The 21,739-nt window shown below is 40.0% G+C and overlaps 1 protein-coding gene across 1 annotated transcript in view; it reads left to right on the top strand.

The window, feature by feature from the left end:
* The window catches only part of THSD4 (thrombospondin type 1 domain containing 4), a 323,270-nt gene that overhangs the window by 292,023 nt on the left and 9,508 nt on the right, over window positions 1–21,739 (top strand). The window contains exons 9-13 of the mRNA XM_075714358.1: window positions 1,303–1,399; window positions 2,317–2,559; window positions 8,235–8,364; window positions 10,084–10,288; window positions 13,869–14,042. Of these exons, the coding sequence (XP_075570473.1) occupies window positions 1,303–1,399; window positions 2,317–2,559; window positions 8,235–8,364; window positions 10,084–10,288; window positions 13,869–14,042 (849 nt within the window). The remainder of the gene's footprint in view (window positions 1–1,302; window positions 1,400–2,316; window positions 2,560–8,234; window positions 8,365–10,083; window positions 10,289–13,868; window positions 14,043–21,739) is intronic.

Genomic DNA, 21,739 nt, shown 5'->3' with positions numbered 1-21,739 from the left:
AGAAGACAGGGACGGGGACCAGAATGGAGCCCTCATAGTCCAGGAGGAAGCAGTTAATGACCTGCTATGCCACCTGGACACTCACAAGTCTATGGGGCCAGATGGGCCTGTCAGCCTGACCTCGGTGCCGGGAAAGATTATGGAGCGGTTCATATTGAGTGAACTCAACAGGCATGTGCAGATCAACTGGGGGATCAGGCCCAGCCAGCATGGGTTCATGAAAGTCAGGTCCTGCTTGACCAGCCTGATCTTCTTCTATGAACTGGTGACCTGCCTAGTGGATGAGGGAAAGGCTGTGGATGTTACCTACCTGGACTTCAGCAAAGCCTTTGACACCGTCTCCCATAGCATTCTCCTAAGGAAGCTGGCTGCTCATGGCTTGGATGGGCATAGTCTTCACTGGGTAAAAAACTGGACATGGTTTAGTCTAGTCTACCCTTGACTGGTTTAGTGTGGACTTGGTAATGTTAGGTTAATGGTTGGACTGGATGATCTTAAAGGTCTTTTCCAACCTAAACGATTCTATGATTCTGTGATTCTAGGAGGGTTGTATGGGTGCTCTTCAGCTGCTGTAACAAGTATGTGGGCCTTTGTAATCTGTTCACTTGATGTTTATTGAGCAATGCTTATGTGAGAGTGGCATATTGTTAGTAATTTTAGCTAGTTGATTGCTGAGTCTCTATTGAGTGGTGCAGAGGTAGCTCCACAGTGATGAAAGGAACGGTTGGATTTGTGAGATGGTAGACGCAGAATAACACGTATGTGCTGTCTGCATGTGCTCCATTCATGTACAACTGGTAAACCTTAAAAAGGCAGTTGGCTAGATTTGTAGACTGAGGTCTGTGGTATTTATTTTTCTCTGCTTTGTTTCTTCCTTGCTTATGTCTCCTCAGGCAACTGTCAAGCTCCTTCTATGTGAGAATGTTTTGGTGACCTTAGGACTGTCTCTTCTTCTGCTGAGGCCTGGTGTGAGCCTCTGCTGGCAAGAAGTGAGGCCGTGGCTGGTGCAGCCCACAGCCTCACCTTGGCCCTGAGCATGTCAGTTTTACATTTTTCAAAGGTTTAGAGAAACAGTTTCTCTGCCATCACAAGCTAGCTCAGTTTGCAAACATAGTAACCTGTATCTTCTTATTTTTTGCAGAAACAAGCATCTTTTTTTTCATTTTTTGGAGCCAGTCATTAACCGTTGCTTCTGTCCTGACCAATGATAAACATTACATAGTTGATCAGTTCAAGTACATATTTAAGTATTAGTGATATAATAAGTGGGAGAACTGAATATATGGCTGTTTTTCTTTTTAGATGATACATCAGCAGCCTAACCCAGGTATACATTATGAGTATATCATTCCAGGAGACAATGTCATTAGTCCTCAGTTGCTTGCTCACAGGAGGCCAGGTAAAATGCCACTATTTCCTACTATTAAGCATATTTTGTTACCCAATAAGCTAATGGAGGGATTCATACCATTAAATTCAGTGTAAATGCTGCCATTGATGTGGGAGAGGCCCAGAATTTCACCCTACATGCTAAAAGAGAAGTCTGCATAGATTTGGTAACTTCAGTGAATTAATACTGGCAGGGTTTATTTATACTGTAGCAGGGAATCTGGTCACATATTTCTACTTTGAGTAACAATTTTGTTGTTAAAATGTTAACCATGGCTTTGCAGGAGCTGGAGTGTTGTAACCATGTCTCAGAAATGAAATAGAACATGATTTTTTTCTTCAGAGTTTGAGATAATTTAAAACAACCCTTCACATTTTCTCTTTCCTCCCCCAACTGGAGAGGATCAAACACAAAACTGTTGCCTTCCTGGGCTAGAATCTGGACAGCTCATGCTCCTGACTAAGCTGTGGATATGTGCTGTGTGTACTGGTGTGAAGTTCTGAAGGACAGTAGAAAATTTGCAGGCGAGTTTGGTCCTACTTTTAATGTTCGTGACTTGCTTTGACAAATTACTACGTGTGTTTGCAGTCTCTTCGTAACAAGGAGGAGCTGTGCTGTGACATGGGGAGGCACAGAATATGGAGCATGGTACAAAAAAAAAAAAGCTTTGGGAAATTTTGACACTGGGTGCATTAACTCTACAGTCTGTTTGGAGATTCTTCAGTCTTTAATGGCTGAGACTTGGTTATCTTAGTTTAAAACAACACAATCTTTGCAGGACACTATTAGGAGGTCTCTGCATAGCAGATTAAAGTTGCTTTCAAGTTTTATGTTGCTCCAGTTGTGATTATTAGTGGATGAAAACACAGACTGATATTTGCAAGTGAGGCTCATTATTTTACTTTTTTGTTATTGTCCATCATCAGGGGAGCCCTTGAATGGTCAGTTAGGAATGCCAGAAAGTGCAAATCATGAGGATGAGGATTTGCATAGGGAGACAGATACGCTCACTGGACAGCCAGCTGGAACTTTTCCAGTTATTCAGCCAGGAAGATTTCCTTCTCATCAGCCAGAAAATCAGGTGCCTGCTGTGCAACCACCAAGACAAAACCGAGAACACAACTGGAAACAGATTGGAAAAACTGAGTGCACTACTACATGTGGGAAAGGTAAGTGCTTCATACACCATGCACACAAAGTAGATTACACACAGGAGGGTTCCAGCGTGGCAGAGGGGAAGCATGGAGGGAAGAAGCAGTGTGACTATTCAGCAGCTCTTGTATGCACAAAGTGTTGCTGGACATGGTGTTTTCTGTTATCTTACAAGCAAAAGACATGTCAGTACCATTATGTGTGCTTTAAATTGGTAGAAACAACAAAATTTAAAAAAATCCAAAGTATGTAAATTAAAAGGGAATATATGGCATTTGCCTCTGAAAGGAAATATTTCAAAATATTTCAGTATTTTATGGCAAGCTGCTCTCTCTCACACCCTTGATACACAGCTGCTTTCCTCAACATTCTTTGGCATTCTTTATCCTTCCATTTGGCCTCTCCAGCTTTGTCAGATACACCCTCAGTGCTTTTTGTGTCTTTGTCAGCAGTTTTCTGATCTTTACGGGAAGGTTTCACAGGGATTCCATCAGCCATATCTTTGCCTCATTGGATATTGCTGGAACAGCAATAATGTGGCTTCAGAAAACAGAGGTTTTCGTAGGGGAGAAGTGGGAAGGAAGAGGGACAGAAAGGGACTGGTAATTAGTGAGCTTTTGGGATGTGATGGATACACTACTTTGAGCTTGCCAGATTAATCTTTGCCATAAGACACTCACAGTGACCACAGATTCACTAATGCATAGCACAAGCAATTATTTGGAAGAATAAGTTTTTGTGATAGTAAAAGTGAAATCTTTTGTACTCTACATAGCCACCCATCACCATACCCAAAAAATTGCAGAGCTTTGACATAGGCGTACCAGTGAGGGAACTCAGCTGGCTGTCACCAATTCATATACATTGAGAACATTTGCTTCCTAATGACTTTGAGAGGACGCTTTGCAAATTTGGTCCAAGACCAGATGAGTGTCCGTGTTATAGCTACAGATAGAGCTGAAAAAGTCCAGTAATATCGATACCAGTCAAAATTGCTTCCCAGTATATTGAGAAAACTGTTTTCCTTGGAGAAATTACGGCAAAAGTGTTGGAGCTAAAGTACAGCCTATAAAACTCAGAGACCTTTTGAAGTCAGCCTTTTTATGGAGAAAAGGAGGGAATGTAAACCAGAATTGTTTTCATTGGCATTTAAATACACTGTGTGTCTTTAACACAAGTCATATCGGCAGAATCCTTAATTGCACCTGAATACTGTTTAGCAGCAGTCAGTGGGTATCACCTGCCTAGTGTCTGGATTGTTATATACGTGGTGAATGTTAGTATCCAAATCAGATAATTTATGATGCTGTTGTAGGAACACATCAAGGTAAATGTATTCTTCCTTTACATCATTGAAGTCTTGGTTGTATTTCCTGTGGACCTTATGGACATTTGAACGTAGTTCTTGCCATTTCTTCAGAGATCTGGCAGCTATTGACAGTGGTATTAATAAAGTCAGAGTCAAAGTGATGGTGGGAAAATTGTAGGAAAACAGAATTCAAAGGATATCTTTCAGCCTCCTATACAGTTTAAATTTACTCCATGAAATTTAGCAAGGGAACTGTCAAAAATTAGTATCTCTTTTCCTGTTATTTGGAGAATGTGTGTGTGTTCTGATCAAGTTAAATTCAAAAGAAACAGGACCTTGAGAGCAGGATCCTGACACTGTTGGGACTGTATGAACATTCCTTGTGATCTTGGTGTGAGAAGCCTATGCGAATCTCTGATGCCCCTAAGGGATTTCAAGTCAAACTAGGTTATATAGGCTGATAAAAAATGGAAAAAATGTGGAAGAAATCTTCTACTGTTTAAGGCTTTGTTTTCGTTTTGTGTGATTCAATATAGGACACTTTCTTTTTTTTTTTTTCCCCATGTTTTTCTCTTCTCTGCTACTTTATTTCTTCATGCAGAAATGCATATGATACCTGGTCTTTAATTGTCTTATTCTTTTTTTTTTTTTTTTTTACCCCCAAAATGAACCTGTCTAAGCTAAATAACATTAGGAAATTTTAAGTTGGAAGAAGAAAGAAATAAAAATTATTTTTGTGCTACCTAAGGAAAAAGGGAGGATAAATTAACAGTTCTGATGAAAACCTGTGAGATTTCAAAGAACTTTGGCTTGGAAAAAAAAGACTATTACCATTTTTTTTCAAAAGTGAAAATGCTTCCTATGAGAACTGCCACTGACTCTTGTCCCAGATTTCCATTTAAGATCACCAAGCAAATACGCCTGCTAGAATTTGGACAGTGCGGAAACTGCTACCGCGTCTTGTCAGGGAAGTGAGGTAGCACATCATCCCTCTCTGTTGTCCAGAGAGAAGCGGGCTGGTGCACTGCAAATTCCTTCAGTCCTGGAGCCACAGGAACTTCATCCAAACTTTGTCTGAAAGATCATACAGGAAGATTACCTCGCTTCATCTTCTCTGAGCACAGCCTGTGCCTTAAAACTGTTACCTACACCTTGGAAATGACTTGGGATGTGTAATTTGTTATCAGTCATGGCAGCATGTTTGTTACTTTTTTAAAGAAGAATTAGAAAGGAGGTTAAAAAGTGCAAACTGCTGAATTTTTCCCTTAGATTTCAGAAAATATAATAGCTTTTTCTGAAGTATTAGTGTAAGCTAGCTGGTGAGATACAAAGCCTTACTTTTGATAGAATTAAATTATTGACAAATATAACTTCAGTGGGAATTGTAATTTTAAGTTTTCTATTCTGAAACTGAAGTGTGCCAGCCAACAGTTACCATCAACTACAGCCACCCTTATTTTATTTAAAGTCATAAAGTCATAATTTAGAATTACTGCAGAACTCTGATGCAGTATTTTTTTTAATACATGGCTGAATATTGATCTCCTTTCTATTTCTTGATCACAAGTATAAGTTAGCTGTTGGTTGCATGACAAAGGAAATTGATTTCAGTAAAACCAGGATGAGGTGTTTGAATTGTTAATTTTAAAATATGATAATACAATTAAAAAAATTATTTAGCAGTTACCATTAAATCTACAGAGGTTTTGAGGTCCAGGAGGTAAAACAGGTAGAGCTATTTAACCACAGATCTTAGACAAAGACTGCAAGTTCAAGTGGATAATTAGAAATGGAAAGCTGGAGAAAACTGATCTTCAGTCCAGTGGCCTAAGACTTATAGTGTCAATAATCTTATGAATCAGGGTCACTGACAGTGTAGGCTTTAGTAAACCCACATTTGAGGTATGTAAGCTTTAACTGTTACAACCTAGCCCTTTTCTACACTCTTTTTAGACACAAATACCAGCAAAGATACAGCTGAGTTTTCTGTGCAAATTGCTTAGGTCTTCCAGGCAAGATGGGACTTCTTTTTGCCTTTGACTCAGAGGCATGGCAGTTTGTTTTTTGTAAATGTCCAGGCATATATTTTGATCTAAGGAAAAGAGAAGTCTGTTTTGCAGAAACATGAAGTTATTGTACTGATAACTTGTGCCCTGCTTCCTCCTGTCTTGTCAGTAACATGGAAAAAAAGACACTTTTCTGTAATCTTTCTGATGCTTGGTCTAGAGACAGTTGTATAGGGTGCATTCCTGAGATGAAGTGGTAGCTTTCCTAGATAAACGTCAGTGTTTCAGATAAGAGCAGTGTAAGTATGAGCAAGATTAGTTCTGTTGAAAAAGTGCTTGCTTAAACCACCTGAATTTTGGGTTTTATCTCATTCTATTTCTGACTGCAAACACTGAGAATTAGGCTTTTATGACTCTGTCTTCAGATTGTACACTATACTTCTCCAAATTATGAAATATATTGTTAATATCAAGGTCCGTCAGTATAGTTTTACTTTAAAAACAGCCTCATTCAGAACGATCACACATCATCCATGCATTTCAAAGGCAAAATGGCAAACATGAAATCTGACAAGGAAAGCATTCCAGGAGAAGTTTGTGGGAAGAAGTGTGAACTGTATATCTGCTTGTCTGGTTGAATAGCATTCCACTTGTGCTTATATCATTCTGTGGAAGAAAGTTAGGTCTAACCTAAGCAAAATGTTTCTCTTTCAGTTCAGAGTTAATTTTCCTGTTCGTGGTTTCTTTCTCTGTGTAATTCTGAATATCTGCACTGATAAGGTTTCAATACCAATAAATAATCAGTCATTTGGAGTTACTTGTTGTAGGATAGCCTAAAGCAACTAAAATCACCTAGCTTCAAGTGGTTGAACTGGCAGTTGTGGGTTGTACCTTGACCACTCCTCTTTGGCTGAGCCCTGTTTCTCTTGTAACCAAATGGCTCCTATTACCATGGAGGTGTCCTGTGCTGTTGCTGTACCACAGTGAGAGGAGGCCTTACTGCCGCTTTACATGGTATAAACATGGCAGAGAGGGAATCAGCAGACTTTTATGCTGCTTTCTAAAAAGAACTAAAAAGAAAATTTTCCCTAGTTTTCCTTTTGCTGTTTAGGTACTTGCAGAGTTGCCCTTCACATCCCTTGCCCAATTCAACTCCAGGTAGGCCTTGCCTTTCCTAACCCCGTCTCTGCACAATCAGACAGCATCTCTGTACTCCTCCGGGATCACCTGCCCCTGCTTACACCTCTTGTACTTCCTTTTTATATCTAAGTTTAGTTAGGAGCTCCTTGCTTATCCATGCAGGCCTCCTGCCACCTTTGCTTGATTTCCTACTTGCTGAGACGGACCCTTCTTGAGCTTGCAGGAGGTGGTCTTTGAGTATCAACCAACTTTCCTGGACCCCTCTTCTCTCTAGGGCTTTAGCCCATGGGATTCTTCCAAGCAGATCTCTGAAGATGTTTGGGTCTGCTCTTGTGAAATTCACAGTTGTGGTCCTGCTTTTTGCTCTGTTCCCTTCTCTTAGAATCCTGAACTCTACTATTTCATGGTCACTGCAGCCAAAGCTGCTGCTGATTTTCATATCCCTGACTCTTTCTTCCTTGTTTTTTATGTATTGGGTCCAGCAGAGCACCTTTCCTAGTTTGCTCCTCGATCACCTGTTTCAGGAAACTTATTAATGTACTCCAACTTCTCACTTACCAAATTAAAGTAGGCATGTTAGCACCTTGCTCTTGGTCATCGTTTTGGTAGTCAATTTGCAATAGTAATAGAAGTAGAGTTCTGTCTTTCTGCTCTAGCATGAAAATAATTTAAAGACTGAGCATTAAATCTGGAGAGTAGTAATTTTTAGTGAGTCTGTAGTCTACAGTTGTGTTTAACCTGTAAGCTTTATCTTATGAATCTTTTCAAAAAACAGGTAAATTGGATAATATTTTTATGTGTTTACTCACCACGTAACTCTAAAGTAAGGACGCTCAGTCTCTTCCCAGAAGTGCAGCAGAATGATTGCTAAATTTTTCTTCCTCTCAAGCCTGTGTTGTGGCTGCTTGGCTGCATTTTTTTAAATTGCCTGAATACTTAATGTTTGTACTCTCTGCACTATAAAGATCTCATGCAGACCAAGAAGCATGATTTCTCAGCCTTTCCTACAATGCCATGCTGTACTTTCTGTATGCTAAGGACTTCCCTTAATACTACAATGTAAACAGTATAGCATTCCACTCTCACTTACATTTGGAAATTTTTAATAAAATCTTAGTTTTTATTTCCTCTTGTTAAGTTACGCTTTTCCTTTCTGCATCAGTGTTGGATGCTACTGTTATGGCTTATACTGCAGAGTCTTTCACAATGCATCACCTAATTTTCTTCTTCATTTCAGGGTCACAGTACCCAGTTTTCCACTGTGTCAACAGAATCACTCACGAGGAGGTATCTGAGAGTTACTGTGACAGCAGCACCAAACCCATTCCAGAAGAGGAGGCCTGCAACCTCTTCCCATGTCCAGCTTTGTAAGATATTACAATTTAAGTCAAGTGAAATAAGCCAATGTCATTGAGATTTTGCATGTGAAAGAGGCTATTCTAAGTAGGAAACTAGTTTGAACTTCGAAGTACTATGCACTTCTGTCATAAAGTGTAGTGGATATTTTTTCCTTGGTTGTTGGTGGCCTTCTTCCCCTTCACAGGGAGCAATAACATTCAGAGAAGACCAAAGGGAAGTTGGCAACAAGTGAGTGTAGTAATTTCTCAAAATTTCTGTGATTGTTCAGGCATGCGCACTATATGTGGTCTCTCTCTGGGTACATTTTTTCAAGTGACAGGCTTCTGCATATACCTGTCTAAAGAAGAGGCTCTGTAGGTTATATCACTCCACATTGTGTGCTCTAGTACCCACCTGCTCATTTCATGGTGTCATATTTAAAGATGAGATTAGGCTGATAGTACTCACAATAGCCGTCCATAAACATCACCTCTCTTTCCTGGAATTCAGTAGCTCTTCAGCTCAAAGGCTAGATTCTGAAGTGGTAGTCCTTGTTTCCAGCACACTAATAATACAGCTAGCTCAGGTGTGATTTCCTTCTGAAAAGACACTTGCCGTCAGGAGACTGTGACTTACAATTGGCTAAGCAACTTCTTTTAAATAGTCAAAAAAAAAAAGGTCAATTCATCCAGGGTGTATACCAAGAAGAGAAAAGGGTTAAACCCAGTTGCCATTATAGCAACTTTATTTCAGGTCAGCAGCTGTATTTTCCATCTCTCTTGTGGTTACATTCTTCAGTTCTTTTCTGAGCAGCAAGTGGCCACTCCTTATCCCACGGAAGTTTCTAATGGTGTAAGTTACAGTGTTAGAGATGCCTGACAAGCAATTTCCTGGTGCATATTAGATACTCAGGAACTTCTGAAGCCGTTTACTTGGAGATGTCTTCTCTCACCAAGCATTTTTCTCACCTTTCTCTTTCTAACAACTCAGCTTCATTTGTTTACATAGGATAATATCAAGACTATAAACAAAGATACGTAAATATTTATTAAAAAGAATACAGAGATTTTGCTTGCTCTCCACAAGAGTTTTGAAATAAAATGTGTGAACAGTTCAGATACTTCCCTTACTTGTGTATGTCTTCATGCTTGAAATGAAAACAGAACCTTTCATGAAAATGCCATGTTTATACAAAAGTGATTAAATAAATACAATGAAATCTTGGAATGAGAAGACTATATCTAGGGATTTTTTTAATCTCTAAAATTAAATGTATTTATTCATTGCTTATAATTTGCTATTTAAGTTTTACTGATGAATGAATGCCTGGATGCATTACATGATTTTTGTGACATTGTCCTTTTTTAGAGCCTTTGCTGCAGAAAAAAATTATGCAACACATCTTAAATTTTCGGGAGTGTCATTAAAGCAGTAATATATTATTATAGATAGATTCTTTGAAAAAACAAACAGCTACTAGTGGCTTAATTAATATTTGTAACATGTCTTGAAACCATGATTTGTGCAATCTCTATGCATGCTTATTATTATTGACCACTACAGGTAGATTGGTTTCAAGTATATAACGTTGTCTTCGTAAGGGATTAAGTTGTGCATGCAGAAGCTTAGGTGTTATTTTATAAGACTCTGTACCAGCACCAGAATCGTGTTGTTTGAGTTCTGTTAAGGTTAGTATTAGAGAAATCTTTACTGAAAAAATACATTCTCCTTTTTTTGTTTTTCTTTAGCTGGGATATAGGGGAGTGGTCTGAGTGCAGCAAAACGTGCGGCCTTGGTATGCAGCATCGACAGATCTTATGCCGGCAAATGTATGCCAATCGTACATTGACAGTTCAGCAATACCGCTGTCATCACCTGGAGAAACCAGAGACAACCAGCACTTGCCAGCTGAAGATCTGCAGTGAGTGGCAAATTAGGACAGAGTGGACTTCAGTAAGTATGACCAATTAATGTGGGGCATAAAACCTCAGAAAAGAATATGAATTTTCTGCCAGGCTTCACTAATCAAACACAAAATTTGGTTTTGTTTAAAACAGGGAAGTGGAATGTGAAACGCCTTGGAAATATGTGAATCTTAGTTCCAGAAAACCCTGCTCAGTTATGACCATTAAAGTTTACTGTTCATACCAAGAAAGAAGCTGAAAAAGAGTGATTGAATAGTACAAAACACGCAGATGTGTGTGTACAGAAGTACACAAGCTTTCTGAGCAATGGGGTTTTTTAAATGCTATATGAAGTAGGGTTGGGAGAGTCCTGATAGGTTTGCCTGTGGTGGCAAACTTACTGCTCTTTCTCGTAGCATGTAGAGTTTAGTTCCAGGAGTTATTTAACCTTATGTATGTATTGAGGAGAGAGTCAATCCAATCAAATCACAGTAGTTTCTGTTCCTGTAGTTGGTTTGAGGCTATGCCAAGACTTCCAGATAAATGTGGATGGTACAGTTTGGGGATTTCATTTCTGTGTTGCTTACAAAAGGTTTTGCCAACCTGACAACCATCCTAGATGCTTTCATGGCCATTGTGTGAAAGGGAAAATATCATGGTGTTTTAGGTGCAGTGATAAATAAAGCTCTTTCAGTTAGGCATGAAACAAAGCAAAAAAATTTGAGAGTTGCTGAATTATGTGGGTGGATAGACCGTGAAAAATTCCAGCTTAAACCCTCAACCTAAACCTTCTTTTTCCTTTCTACTGAAGTGCTTCTTTGCTCCTAATTCCCCCAGCCTGGTGCTGGAATGCATGTCACAGCACGCAGTGTGTTGTGCATGGGCTAGCTGCTCTGGCAGTAGCAACACAGCTTTCTATCCACACAGTCACAGTAGGCTAGAGATGCAGTAGACTTTGTGTGACTTTATAGTGGGTCTTCCCCCACAGTAAAGCCTATATGAGTTAACTCCCTCACTTGCTGCATTTCTGAGGCTGAGGGTGGTATTATTAACTTCCTAGTCATGAAGTATCCATGATATGTTGATATATTCCTGATAAAAAAATTAGAAATACCTAGACAGACAAATGTGAAGATACGTTGGTTGGTTAATTCATTACTCATGATTTAATTAAAATCCATCTGGAGTTAAAGGACAGTAAAATTGGTATTAAAGGCAAAGTTTTGATTATTGTGTTGATGATGAGAAAGGGGAGCTGTTTTTGTGTGTTGTTGCATTTTGAGAAGTATTTCAGTGTACAAAACCTTTAGAGGTTCACTGTTCATGGTGAATCAAACTAACCAAATGCTTTAGAAATTGTAGGTGGTTGAATATAAGCATAATTCCAGTGAAATTCTGTGATTAATATCCTCTTGGAAGGAAAATTAAAGTTCTTGGCATGAGGAAAATCCATCACAAAGAAAGCAGCAATTGAGTTTGCAAACTGGTTTCAGCAGAACATTTATTTGTGCTTACTGAAGTACAGTTTTTCACTTTGGAGGCAGGTCTGTGATCTTAAAAGTAAGCCCATCTTAACATTTTAGTGTGCTCACCATTTTTTTCTGACATACAAATGTCAAAACCTTTGATCTAAATCTGATCAGAAAAAATAGCAGTGTGGTAATTTCAAGTGTGGAGTCAACAGACTAGACTCCAAGAGTAACTCTGGACAAATCGCCCCCTTATGACATGAGGAATGGGGTATTTGTTTTTATTAGTATTTTGCTATTTAATGACCTCACACATCTAGTCTGGCTTTTGGCTAGTGTTCTAGAGTCAACAGTTGAAGAAATAGCTGCAGTCTGAAGATGAAGTCTGTGAAGTATCTCACTATAGGGAATATATTTTACATCGTGGTGGGTTGACCCTGGCTGGACACCAGGTGCCCACCAAAGCCCCTCTATCACTCCCCCTCCTCAGCTGGAAGGGGGAGAGAAAATATAATGAAAGGCTCATGGGTTGAGGTAAGGACAGGGAGAGATCATTCACCAATTACTGTCAGAGGCAAAACAGACTCAACTTGGGGAAATTAGCTTAATGTATTACCAATCAAATCACAGTAGGGTAACAAAAAATAAAACCAGATCTTAAAACACCTTCCCCCTACCCCGTCTTCTTCCCAGGCTTAACTTTACTCCCATCTCCCCACCAGCGGCGCAGGGGGGATGGGGAATGGGGGTTGGGGTCAGTTCATCACACGTTTTCTCTGCTGCTCCTTCCTCCTCAAGGGGAACACCCCTCACACTCTTCCCCTGCTCCAGAGTGGGGTCCCTCCTATGGCAGACAGCCCTCCATGAACTTCACCAACGTGGGTCCTTCCCAGGGGCTACAGTTCTGCACGAACTGTTCCAGCACGGGTCCCTTCCATGGGGTGCAGTCCTTCAGGAGCAGACGGCTCCAGCATGGGTCCCCCGTGGGGTCACAAGTCCTTCCAGCAAACCTGCTCCAGCGCGGGCTCCTCTCTCTCCACGGGTCCACAGGTCACACGGGGTCGCAGCCTCCTTCGGGCTGCAGGGGCACAGCTGCCTCACCATGGTCTTCACCAGGGGCTGCAGGGGAATCTCTGCTCCGGTGCCTGGAGCACCTCCTCCCCCTCCTTCCTCACTGACCTTGGTGTCTGCAGAGTTGTTTCTCTCACATATTCTTACTCCTCTCTCTCGCTGCAGTTGTGCAGTTCACCCCCTCCTTCTTAAATACGTTATCTCAGAGGCGCTACCACTGTTGCTGATGGGCTCGGCCTTGGCCAGCGGTGGGTCCATCTTGCATCCAGCCGGCATTGGCTGTATTGGACATAGGGGAAGCTTCTGGCACCTTCTCACAGAAGCCATCCCTGTAGACCGCCACTCCCAAAACCTTGCTGTGCAAACCCAATACATACATGATAAATAAGTTTGACATGTAAATGTAGTAGACATGATTAAGCATTCAAAAGCAAGGAAAAAACAATGAGGCTGCCTTTGGAAACACTGCTAGGTACCCTTGTATGCAGGTACTGCAGTTTTTAATCTTCAAATTCCCAGAGATTTTCCCCTTTAATTCTAGAGTGTTTACAGGACTCATCAAAATATGTCATGCGTACACAGCAGAAAATTATGTTCCCATCTTGTTTCATGATCTGGATGCTTCACATCATCAGGCAGAGATATCAATAGCTGTCAGTGTTCTCTGAGGTTGAAGAAAAGAGGGCAGGAGAAGGCAGCCTTTACTTGTAAGAGGGATTCAGAAGTTGTGTTTCCTTGCATTTCTCTTGTTTCATATCTGCCTATAGGTCAAGACCAAAATTATGCAGAATATGTCAGCCTGCTACTCAAATACCAGCGGTTCATTCTGATAAGGTGCAGCATAGCCTGTTGTAGATAGGGTTTAGTTTTCTGTTTTCCAAATGTATCTGCATAGTATACTGTAGAATACTACGGACTAAGAATATGATTTAAAACTACTAATGCATTTTTATTCCCTATTCCTAGCAATCTAGAGTAGTTCTACAGCTTCTGTGGGTGTCTTAGCAGGAATGATAAACATTCCCAGCTCCCTGATAAACAACTGCAGTTCTCGCGTAGCGTCCTGATGCAACCTCCCTTTTGTTACAGTGTTCAGTGCCTTGTGGAGTGGGGCAGAGGACCCGAGATGTGAAATGTGTCAGCAACCTTGGAGACATTGTTGATGATGAGGAATGTAACATGAAGCTGCGGCCAAATGATATTGAGAACTGCGACATGGGTCCCTGTGCTAAGAGCTGGTTCCTTACAGAGTGGAGTGACAGGGTAAGGCTTCTCATTATCTTTGTGCTGCCAAATCTTCTAAAACAACCAAGGTGCATCAGAATTAAAAAATATGCATCTGTACAGCCATAAAAGGAGTAACCTTATTTTCCATGTTTATCCTTGATCTGTTAAACAGGCAAGAGCAAACAAAAAAACTAATGATCCCAAGGGCATCTTGAGTTTGTGTTAGATACAAGAATGCATAGCAAGGGCAAGCATGTGGGTACATGGCCAAACATCTGGATTTAGAATTGGCTCTGTGTCTGAACTTCCCAAATTACTGAGTGTGCTGAGATTTATTATTCTGCCTTACTTAGCCCTGAGTCTCAAGATTCAGACTCTAAAAGTTTCCCTACTGTTTTTTTTAAGGGATAGAGGTTTGAGACCTGATGTCTGGGTTTAAGTTCAAGCCATAAACCAATTATCCTATAGCTGCAGAAAGAGGGGAACAACTTCATATACTCAGGCAAGGTTGATTCAGGCTTTTGTACTTTGTGAACATGGATGTATTTTTTTTATTCCAATGAGTCAGGTTCTCTGCATGAAAGCAATAAAACCAGTGGTGATTTACCTTGTTTCATGATTGAGCTCAGGGCTGTTCACTAGTCATACATGCTTTCATTATGTGCTTTCATTAAAAGGCTTACAAACGCGGGCTAAGAAAAGCCTGGTGTTTTGGTCCCTCTTGTGGATGCTTGCCTGTCAATTTCATCTGTAGGCAAGTTGAGCTTTCCCACTGTAAAATCCTGATTGCATCCCCCATTTCTTTGACTGGTTGTTTTGGCAGGCAAATAATATAATTTATCGTTGAAGCTGTAAGATTACATTTATACGTTCACGGATTCATTAGATCATTTTGTGGTAGGATCTCTGAAAGCTGGGAGTGTCTGGCTCATAGTTTATGCATAAGTTTGGACACCTAGAAGATTTTCCCACATGTTTTAGATGCAGAGAAGGAGGAGGAACTTCACAAGTAGGACAGGTACCTGGTATGTCACATAATTTTTAAAATCAGACTCTTGCTACAATTAAAGGCCTGCAAAATTTTCAGCCTCCAGACAATTCAAATAGATTTTATAAAACAAAAAAATTATACACTAATAAATCTGTGTTGGCTGTCATTTGAACTTTTTTCCCCAGTTGTTATTCACTCAGTGTATGCTCTTATATAGCATGGACAGAAAGTTACCAGGTGAAGTATAAGTATTAGTGCAAATGGCAAAGTTTTGCTGCGGGGGAAATGGCAGTGCCTTTTATTTTTTTTTTAGCTTGTAGAGCTGTTCTTTGTATGGTGCTATTAAAGTGATATTTTACAAATAAGAGAGAAAAATGCATTCTACCCTCAAAGACATCTTTCTTGAAAAAGCTACTATCAGCTAGTGCAGTTCCACCACATAAAACACATACATTCCAGTGAAGACTCTAGCATTAATGTTTCCTTCATTACTCTACGTTGATATTTTGTTCTCTGCAGAATTAAAAGTAGTTTTTGTAGCTGAAGGTCATGACTGTAGAATGTTACTATGCTTATTTATATGTATTAAGTGAGACATAAAAGTGAAGCAGATAATGTGGAAAATGTTGGAGCTTTTTCTTACCACAAACGTTTTAGGGTCAGAGAGTAACAAATGGATTTTGTTAACTTCTCAGCTTATATAAGTGTACAAATTAATTTCTTCCAAATGCTTGCTACTGTAGTTGGCATTATTCACCATCGCTTCTGCCAGCAGTGGGTTTGGAGTTCGATTCAAAAAGAGAATGGAAGGAACAGCTTATTTCAGGAAAAAAGTAGATTTGGGCTAGAATGTGCAGAATCTTCTAAGGTTCATACATACCTTATAACTCAGATGTTCAGAGACGTTTAGTGGCAGTGATTCCAGTGGAAGTCAGTGGAATATAAGAGTAGTCAATAGCTTTGCAAAGTCAGGCCTTTGGCTATTAGCTTTCTTACCGTGCCTTTCAAGGGCTGTTTTTTAGGATCAGAAGTCTCTCTTTCTTCGTAGACGAGTGTGTTTCTATTGAAAGACAAGAGGAGAATTCTGTCATGGAATGGAAATGGCCATTCCCAGGTGTATGGAGTTTGTATATGTAATTTCCGCAAACAATTATTTAAAAAGTACTTTAAGCCAAGCCACACTTCAGCAATAAGCACAGATCAGCGATGGGCAGCCACAAATGGTTCAGATAAGCAGCCAAAAGTTCAAATGCTTAAAGAAAGCTTGTTCAAACCTCTTGAGTCTGCAAAACTGTGGTGGAAATCTCACAAGAACAGACCTTCTTTGTGAGATTTATTACATGCCTACTTCAAGTCCCAGCTGGAAATACCACAGAACAGTCTTTCCCATTGTATTTTGACATTTCAGCCGTGGCTAGAAATAAGAGGTAAAAGAACTTATCATAACTTCTGAGAACGTTGGAACTTGGAAATGGTTAAGTTCAAACTTGGTTACAGCCATAGAGAAGTCCTGGCCTGTACTTTCCTGAACTCATTTTGCAAACACATAATGTGTACTGTTGCACAGGCAGCAAGTAGAGATTTCCAGAGGCCTGTCAGAGATCGGTTAGGCACATACTTTCTCTTTCAGCAAGGGATGTATCAAACTTCCATGTCCGGATTTATGTGATGCATGGGGCGTTACAATATAGCCTTGGTTAATTAGCAAAACATCAAGAAAAAGCACAGTAACATAAAAATTACAATTGCCTTTGCTGCCAACAGATGTTAAATTTCAGGATTTGATAACTGTGATACATATTTGTGCAGAATTTGACAAGGGTATTCTTTAACACAGGGAGAGAAAGAGATGAATAGTCACATACGAGTTCTAAGAAAAGGACAGGATCTAATTTAGGATTGGTGGAAAGATTTGGGGTTTTCTTATTTTACTGAAACCTTGCAAAGTTTTAATTGATGCAAAGTCATGCTGGTTGCCTTCATTTTCATTAATAGTTTCTGTGGTTCTGAATTGGAAGATTATATCAGTAAATTCCCCTAAATGTAACTTCGGCAATACAACGTATGTGCACTTAAAAACCTGCAGAGTACATACAGAGTTGTGTGTAGGAGTTGCGTCTCCTTCCCAGGGTGGGGCTGTATGTAGCTTTACTCCGTGAATAACTCGTCTGCCTTCTTGCCATGTGCTCCCACCTTGTTTTCCCACAACATGTATTTATGTATTTTATGGCCCACCTGTTTCACCCCATGGCGTTGACCTTCTTGGATTCAGTTTCTGCACAGACCGATTCTTCATACATATAATTAATCCTAAGTAATTAAAAAAACTCCATGTTTCTAAAACAATACAGTTCTTTATTTGAGTTATATTGATAAACAGCTATCAGAGTCCATTGTATGTATGTTACACACACTTTTAACTGCAAAGCTTATCAGTTGTATGGCTACCAGGTGCACACTGGTAGAACATGTAAAGGAAGGAAGGAAGGAAAGCAATTAATCCTTAAGAAACAAACCCTTATTTCCTGAAAAGTATATGCCCTATTATTTGTCTTTGAAGTAGATCTAAACACCATATTCTGATATCCCCCAGACTCAATCTTGAGAGAAGCAGAAATTTTTACTCATTTCAATGGGAAAGATTACAGGTCAAAAGTCTCTAGCAGCAAAGTGAGACTCATCTTTGTATGTGCCTGTCTTTATTGCTCTATCTTGAGTATAAATAAGAGAATTAACTTAAGTTTCATGGCTTTGTCTTCTACATGATCTTTAATCCCTTTTGATTATAGAGAGTCTGGACAAACTTTTGTGATACTTTTGCATGCATTGGTAGAAAGATGGCTTCCTGTCTCATAATTCTCTTAAGATGTCATACTGCATTAAAACGTCAGAGTTTCACCAAACTGCATCCATTAATCAGTAGAGTAAAGCTGGTGAACCTTACTGAACTTAGCAACAAAATTGGATTGATGGGAGCAGATGAGATTCTTGCAAACATTTCACATGACTGATTCTTTGACAGCTCTAATTGCTGCAAAGTTTATTTCTCCTGTGGGTCAGAAGCGGGAAACTGCATTCTCCTGATTTACAGCAATGGGAGACTCACCGGTGTTTCCTTCCAGCTAACTGGAGCATTCCCCTCATGCATTTTTGTTTAGTCCTCATTGCCATCTCCTCTGTTCATTTGTTTCTCATTTTATGTTTAGAGCATACCTAGAAAAGAAGCCAAAATACAAACAATTCTTAGATGTTAATGAGATTCTGAGGCCAAAATAAAATCTTGGTAAGAAAGAAAAAATGCTGCACATCAGGGAACAAAATCAAAACAGATCAAACACATGCTCTGGATTTCACTCTTCATTAAAAGGAGTAAGAGCAATGCTTCTGTAATATCTTCCAGTAGAGAGCTGTATTATGCTTCATAAAATACAATATTTTATTCCTCACAATCCTAAAGCATTACCTAACAGGTACAAGTGGGTTTGTTGACCAGCCAGTGTGGAACCACCAGTGAATATTGTAGCTCACACTCTTCTTTCACTGTTTTTTATTTAAATCTGGATAGCTCACGTAAAGTCTCCTGGATCCTGAAAAAAAAAAAAAAACAAAGGAAAAGAGACAACCATGGAGCTTGTGCAGGCATTTCATTATTTTTGATTATCACTGTTTATTTGTTTTCAGTATAAAATGAAAACAAGGTAAAATACCCCTTTCCAATGATTTCATGTGGGAATCACATGGAAATAGAAGTTCTGCATTCTTTATGCATAAATGTGTAACTCACTTCATGATTTGCAATGAAATATATAGCCAGGAGAGTTTTCAAGGAGACATGGGTAGAAGGATGGCCAAGACCTACAGGGATTTCTGTTTTCATCTCTAGAGCTGATCTTTCTTTGCCACAATTCAGCTGCTTTAGATGAAAATCAGCATATGAAAGTCTGCATGGCAGGGAGGAGCCTTGCCAGCTAGGGCCCACAGTCTCCCAGTTAGGTCAGCAGGGCAGATTCACAGGTGGCAGGCAGGGGCAAACAGGAGTCCACATTATCAGGCAGGATCATGGTGAAGAGGCAGGTCCAAGGTCAAGCTGGGAAATCACTGCACAAGTCAGGTCTAGTGACAGTAACCAGGGTTGGACGCAGCCCGGTGATCCTGGAGCAGGTCCGTGGTAATGAGGCAGGGTCAGGGTCAAGCTGGGAAGCGAGTCCAAGAGTGAGGGTTCAATGAGGCCCATGCACAGGCTGCGGCTGGGGACAGGCACATCTCTGATAAAGCTCAGGCAGGGACTGATGGACCCGGGCTGAGGTTAAATGATGACCCTGGGCCATGGGCGGGGGTGTGGGTGGAGGCCCCAGGTGAGGCTGGTCAGGGCCAGTGAGGCATATTGGTGCACTCAGGCCCTGAGAAGTCCTTACAGCTCTCCAGGCAAGTGATATTTATTATATGAGCCAGAGTAGTGAAGAAGTCTGTTCCCTAATGCTACTTACTTCAGAGACCATTAGTAATATGTAAGTACCAACAGTGTTACCAACTACATCTAAAGGAGCAGTGTATATGTAGAAGCAATCATGATCCAGCTGAAGTGTCAAAAAATTCTAAGACCATATTTCAAAACTTTTGTTACCTTGGAAGGATATCATAGATCTGCTAGACTCAATACAGGGACAGCGTGACTTCTGATCCAGCACTTACGGTATGCATAGATGCACTCTAAAGGGAAATACTTTAAATCCAGATATCAGAAAGTGTTTTGGCAATACATAAGGATATTTTATATCAATACATATTTTAATATAGTTATATTAATACATAAGGATATTTTATAAGGAGGTTGTAGTGAGGTGGGTGTTGGTCTCTTCTCCCAAGTAGTTAGTGATAGGATGAGAGGAAATGGGCTTAAGCTGTGCCAGGGGAGGTTTAGGTTGGAAATTAGGAAAAATTTCTTTACGGAAAGGGTAGTCAAGCATTGGAACAGGCTGCCCAGAGAGGTGGTGGAGTCACCATCCCTGGAAGTGTTCAAAAAAACGGGTAGATGTGGCACTTCAGGACATGGTTTAGTCTAGTCTACCCTTGATTGGGTTAGAGTTGACTTGGTAGTGTAGGTTAATGGTTGGACTGGATGATCTTAAAGGTCTTGTCCAACCTAAACGATTCTATGATTCTATTCTATGCCCCCCCCCCCCTTTTTTTTTTTAAGAAATCAAGACTGCTCTCAACAGTTTTATGTCCTTTGAAAATCTGCCTCTAGTCTTGGAACTGTAGCAGAAGTGAGCTTCTGAAATACAGTTCTTAGTTTATTATTGGGAAAACAAAGGTTACATAATCCTAAAATCCCTTCTGAAAGGGATTTTCTCAGAGTAGGTCAAATAATGCTAAGGAGTTTCATAAATGTATTTCAGACATAGATCTTCATTTTTATTTTTTGCAGTAGTGTAATGTCAGGAGGATGATTCATAAAAAACTTCACTATCTTCTGGGGAATAATTAAGATGATGAAATTTAAGTGTGGTAGACAGAAGTCCTGCACAAATGGGGATGTTTTACTGGAACTCAGTTGGTTGTTATTTAAAAATGTAATTAAGGCTAGCAATGATGCTGAGACCTGGGTGAAAGGACTCTGGAGTTCTGGTAGATTTCCTGCTGCCTCTTTCTTGTGGTCTGTTGCCCTGGTTGAGGGTAATGAGTAGGGCTGGCACGTTAGTGAAAGGCAACTGGCACTGTTAAAGGATTTTCTTGCTCTACTATGCCCTGTGGCTGTGACAAAAATTCAGGCTTTCACTTGGAGTTTTCCAAGTTTGCAGGAACTAGCCTTATTTTCCTGGACTGCTGTTACAGTTGTTTTCTGACAACTATCAGAACACTGGATTGGGGGGGGGCGGGGTGTGGGGGGCAGGGGGTATTTTTAGTTTTTAAGGGGAATGGAAAGCTTCCGAAACTGAACTCGGGAGGGAAGGACCTCAGGAAGAGGAGAAATGGCAGGCTCCTTAAAACTAGGGAGGGTGTTCCACCAACTAAGGTTTCTGAGGAATTTTTGCCAATTAAAACAAGACAGTGAAACAAAATATCTTTAATAATAGAACCAGAACAGAGAAGTTGCAGCTTGTGAAAGTTCCTCATGTCATACAGTGTTAGGTTATGGCAGTTACTTTGTATTAATGCAACAAATCAATGGCACAGAATTGAAAGTAGTGGGTGTGTCAGTTGTGAAAACCAAAGGAAGAGGATTCATTATCCAAACACTCCCTACTCCCTGCCTTGGGCTTTGGAAATCATGGCTTTCACATGGGAGATTTTTACTGAAAGGAATAAAAAAAAAGAAAACCTAAATACTTAATGTAGAAACGTTCAGGTTTAAGTTTGCTTTGTAAGTCCTGTGAGGGTAGTTAATCTGTAGTAAAATCTTGCAGCAGAGGGTGGGACAACCCTATACCTTCCCATTTGGTATTTCCTTTGTTATTTGATATGTAAGCCTAGTTCGTGCATAATCATTTAAAACATAAGACTGTGGAGATTTTCTGGATGACTTTATAGACTAAACTTGTTCCCAGCTCTGGTTTGCAAAGCAGAAAAGCAAATTAGATTGTCAAATGAAAATTACTTAGAAATAAGAAAAGTATTTGCAGAGTATGTGCATAGTTCTCTATGCATAATGTAATTGAACATACTTGCCGAGGATAAAATACGAACAGCCACAAAATTTAGTTCTGTACAGTGGGTTTGAAAGGTAGCCATTTTATGGGGC

Source organism: Pelecanus crispus, chromosome 7 (assembly GCF_030463565.1).
Source record: "Pelecanus crispus isolate bPelCri1 chromosome 7, bPelCri1.pri, whole genome shotgun sequence".
NCBI classification, from domain to species: Eukaryota; Metazoa; Chordata; class Aves; order Pelecaniformes; family Pelecanidae; genus Pelecanus; species Pelecanus crispus.
The sequence above is the reverse complement of the archived record's forward strand: the minus strand, read 5'-3'. Positions and strand labels throughout refer to the sequence as shown.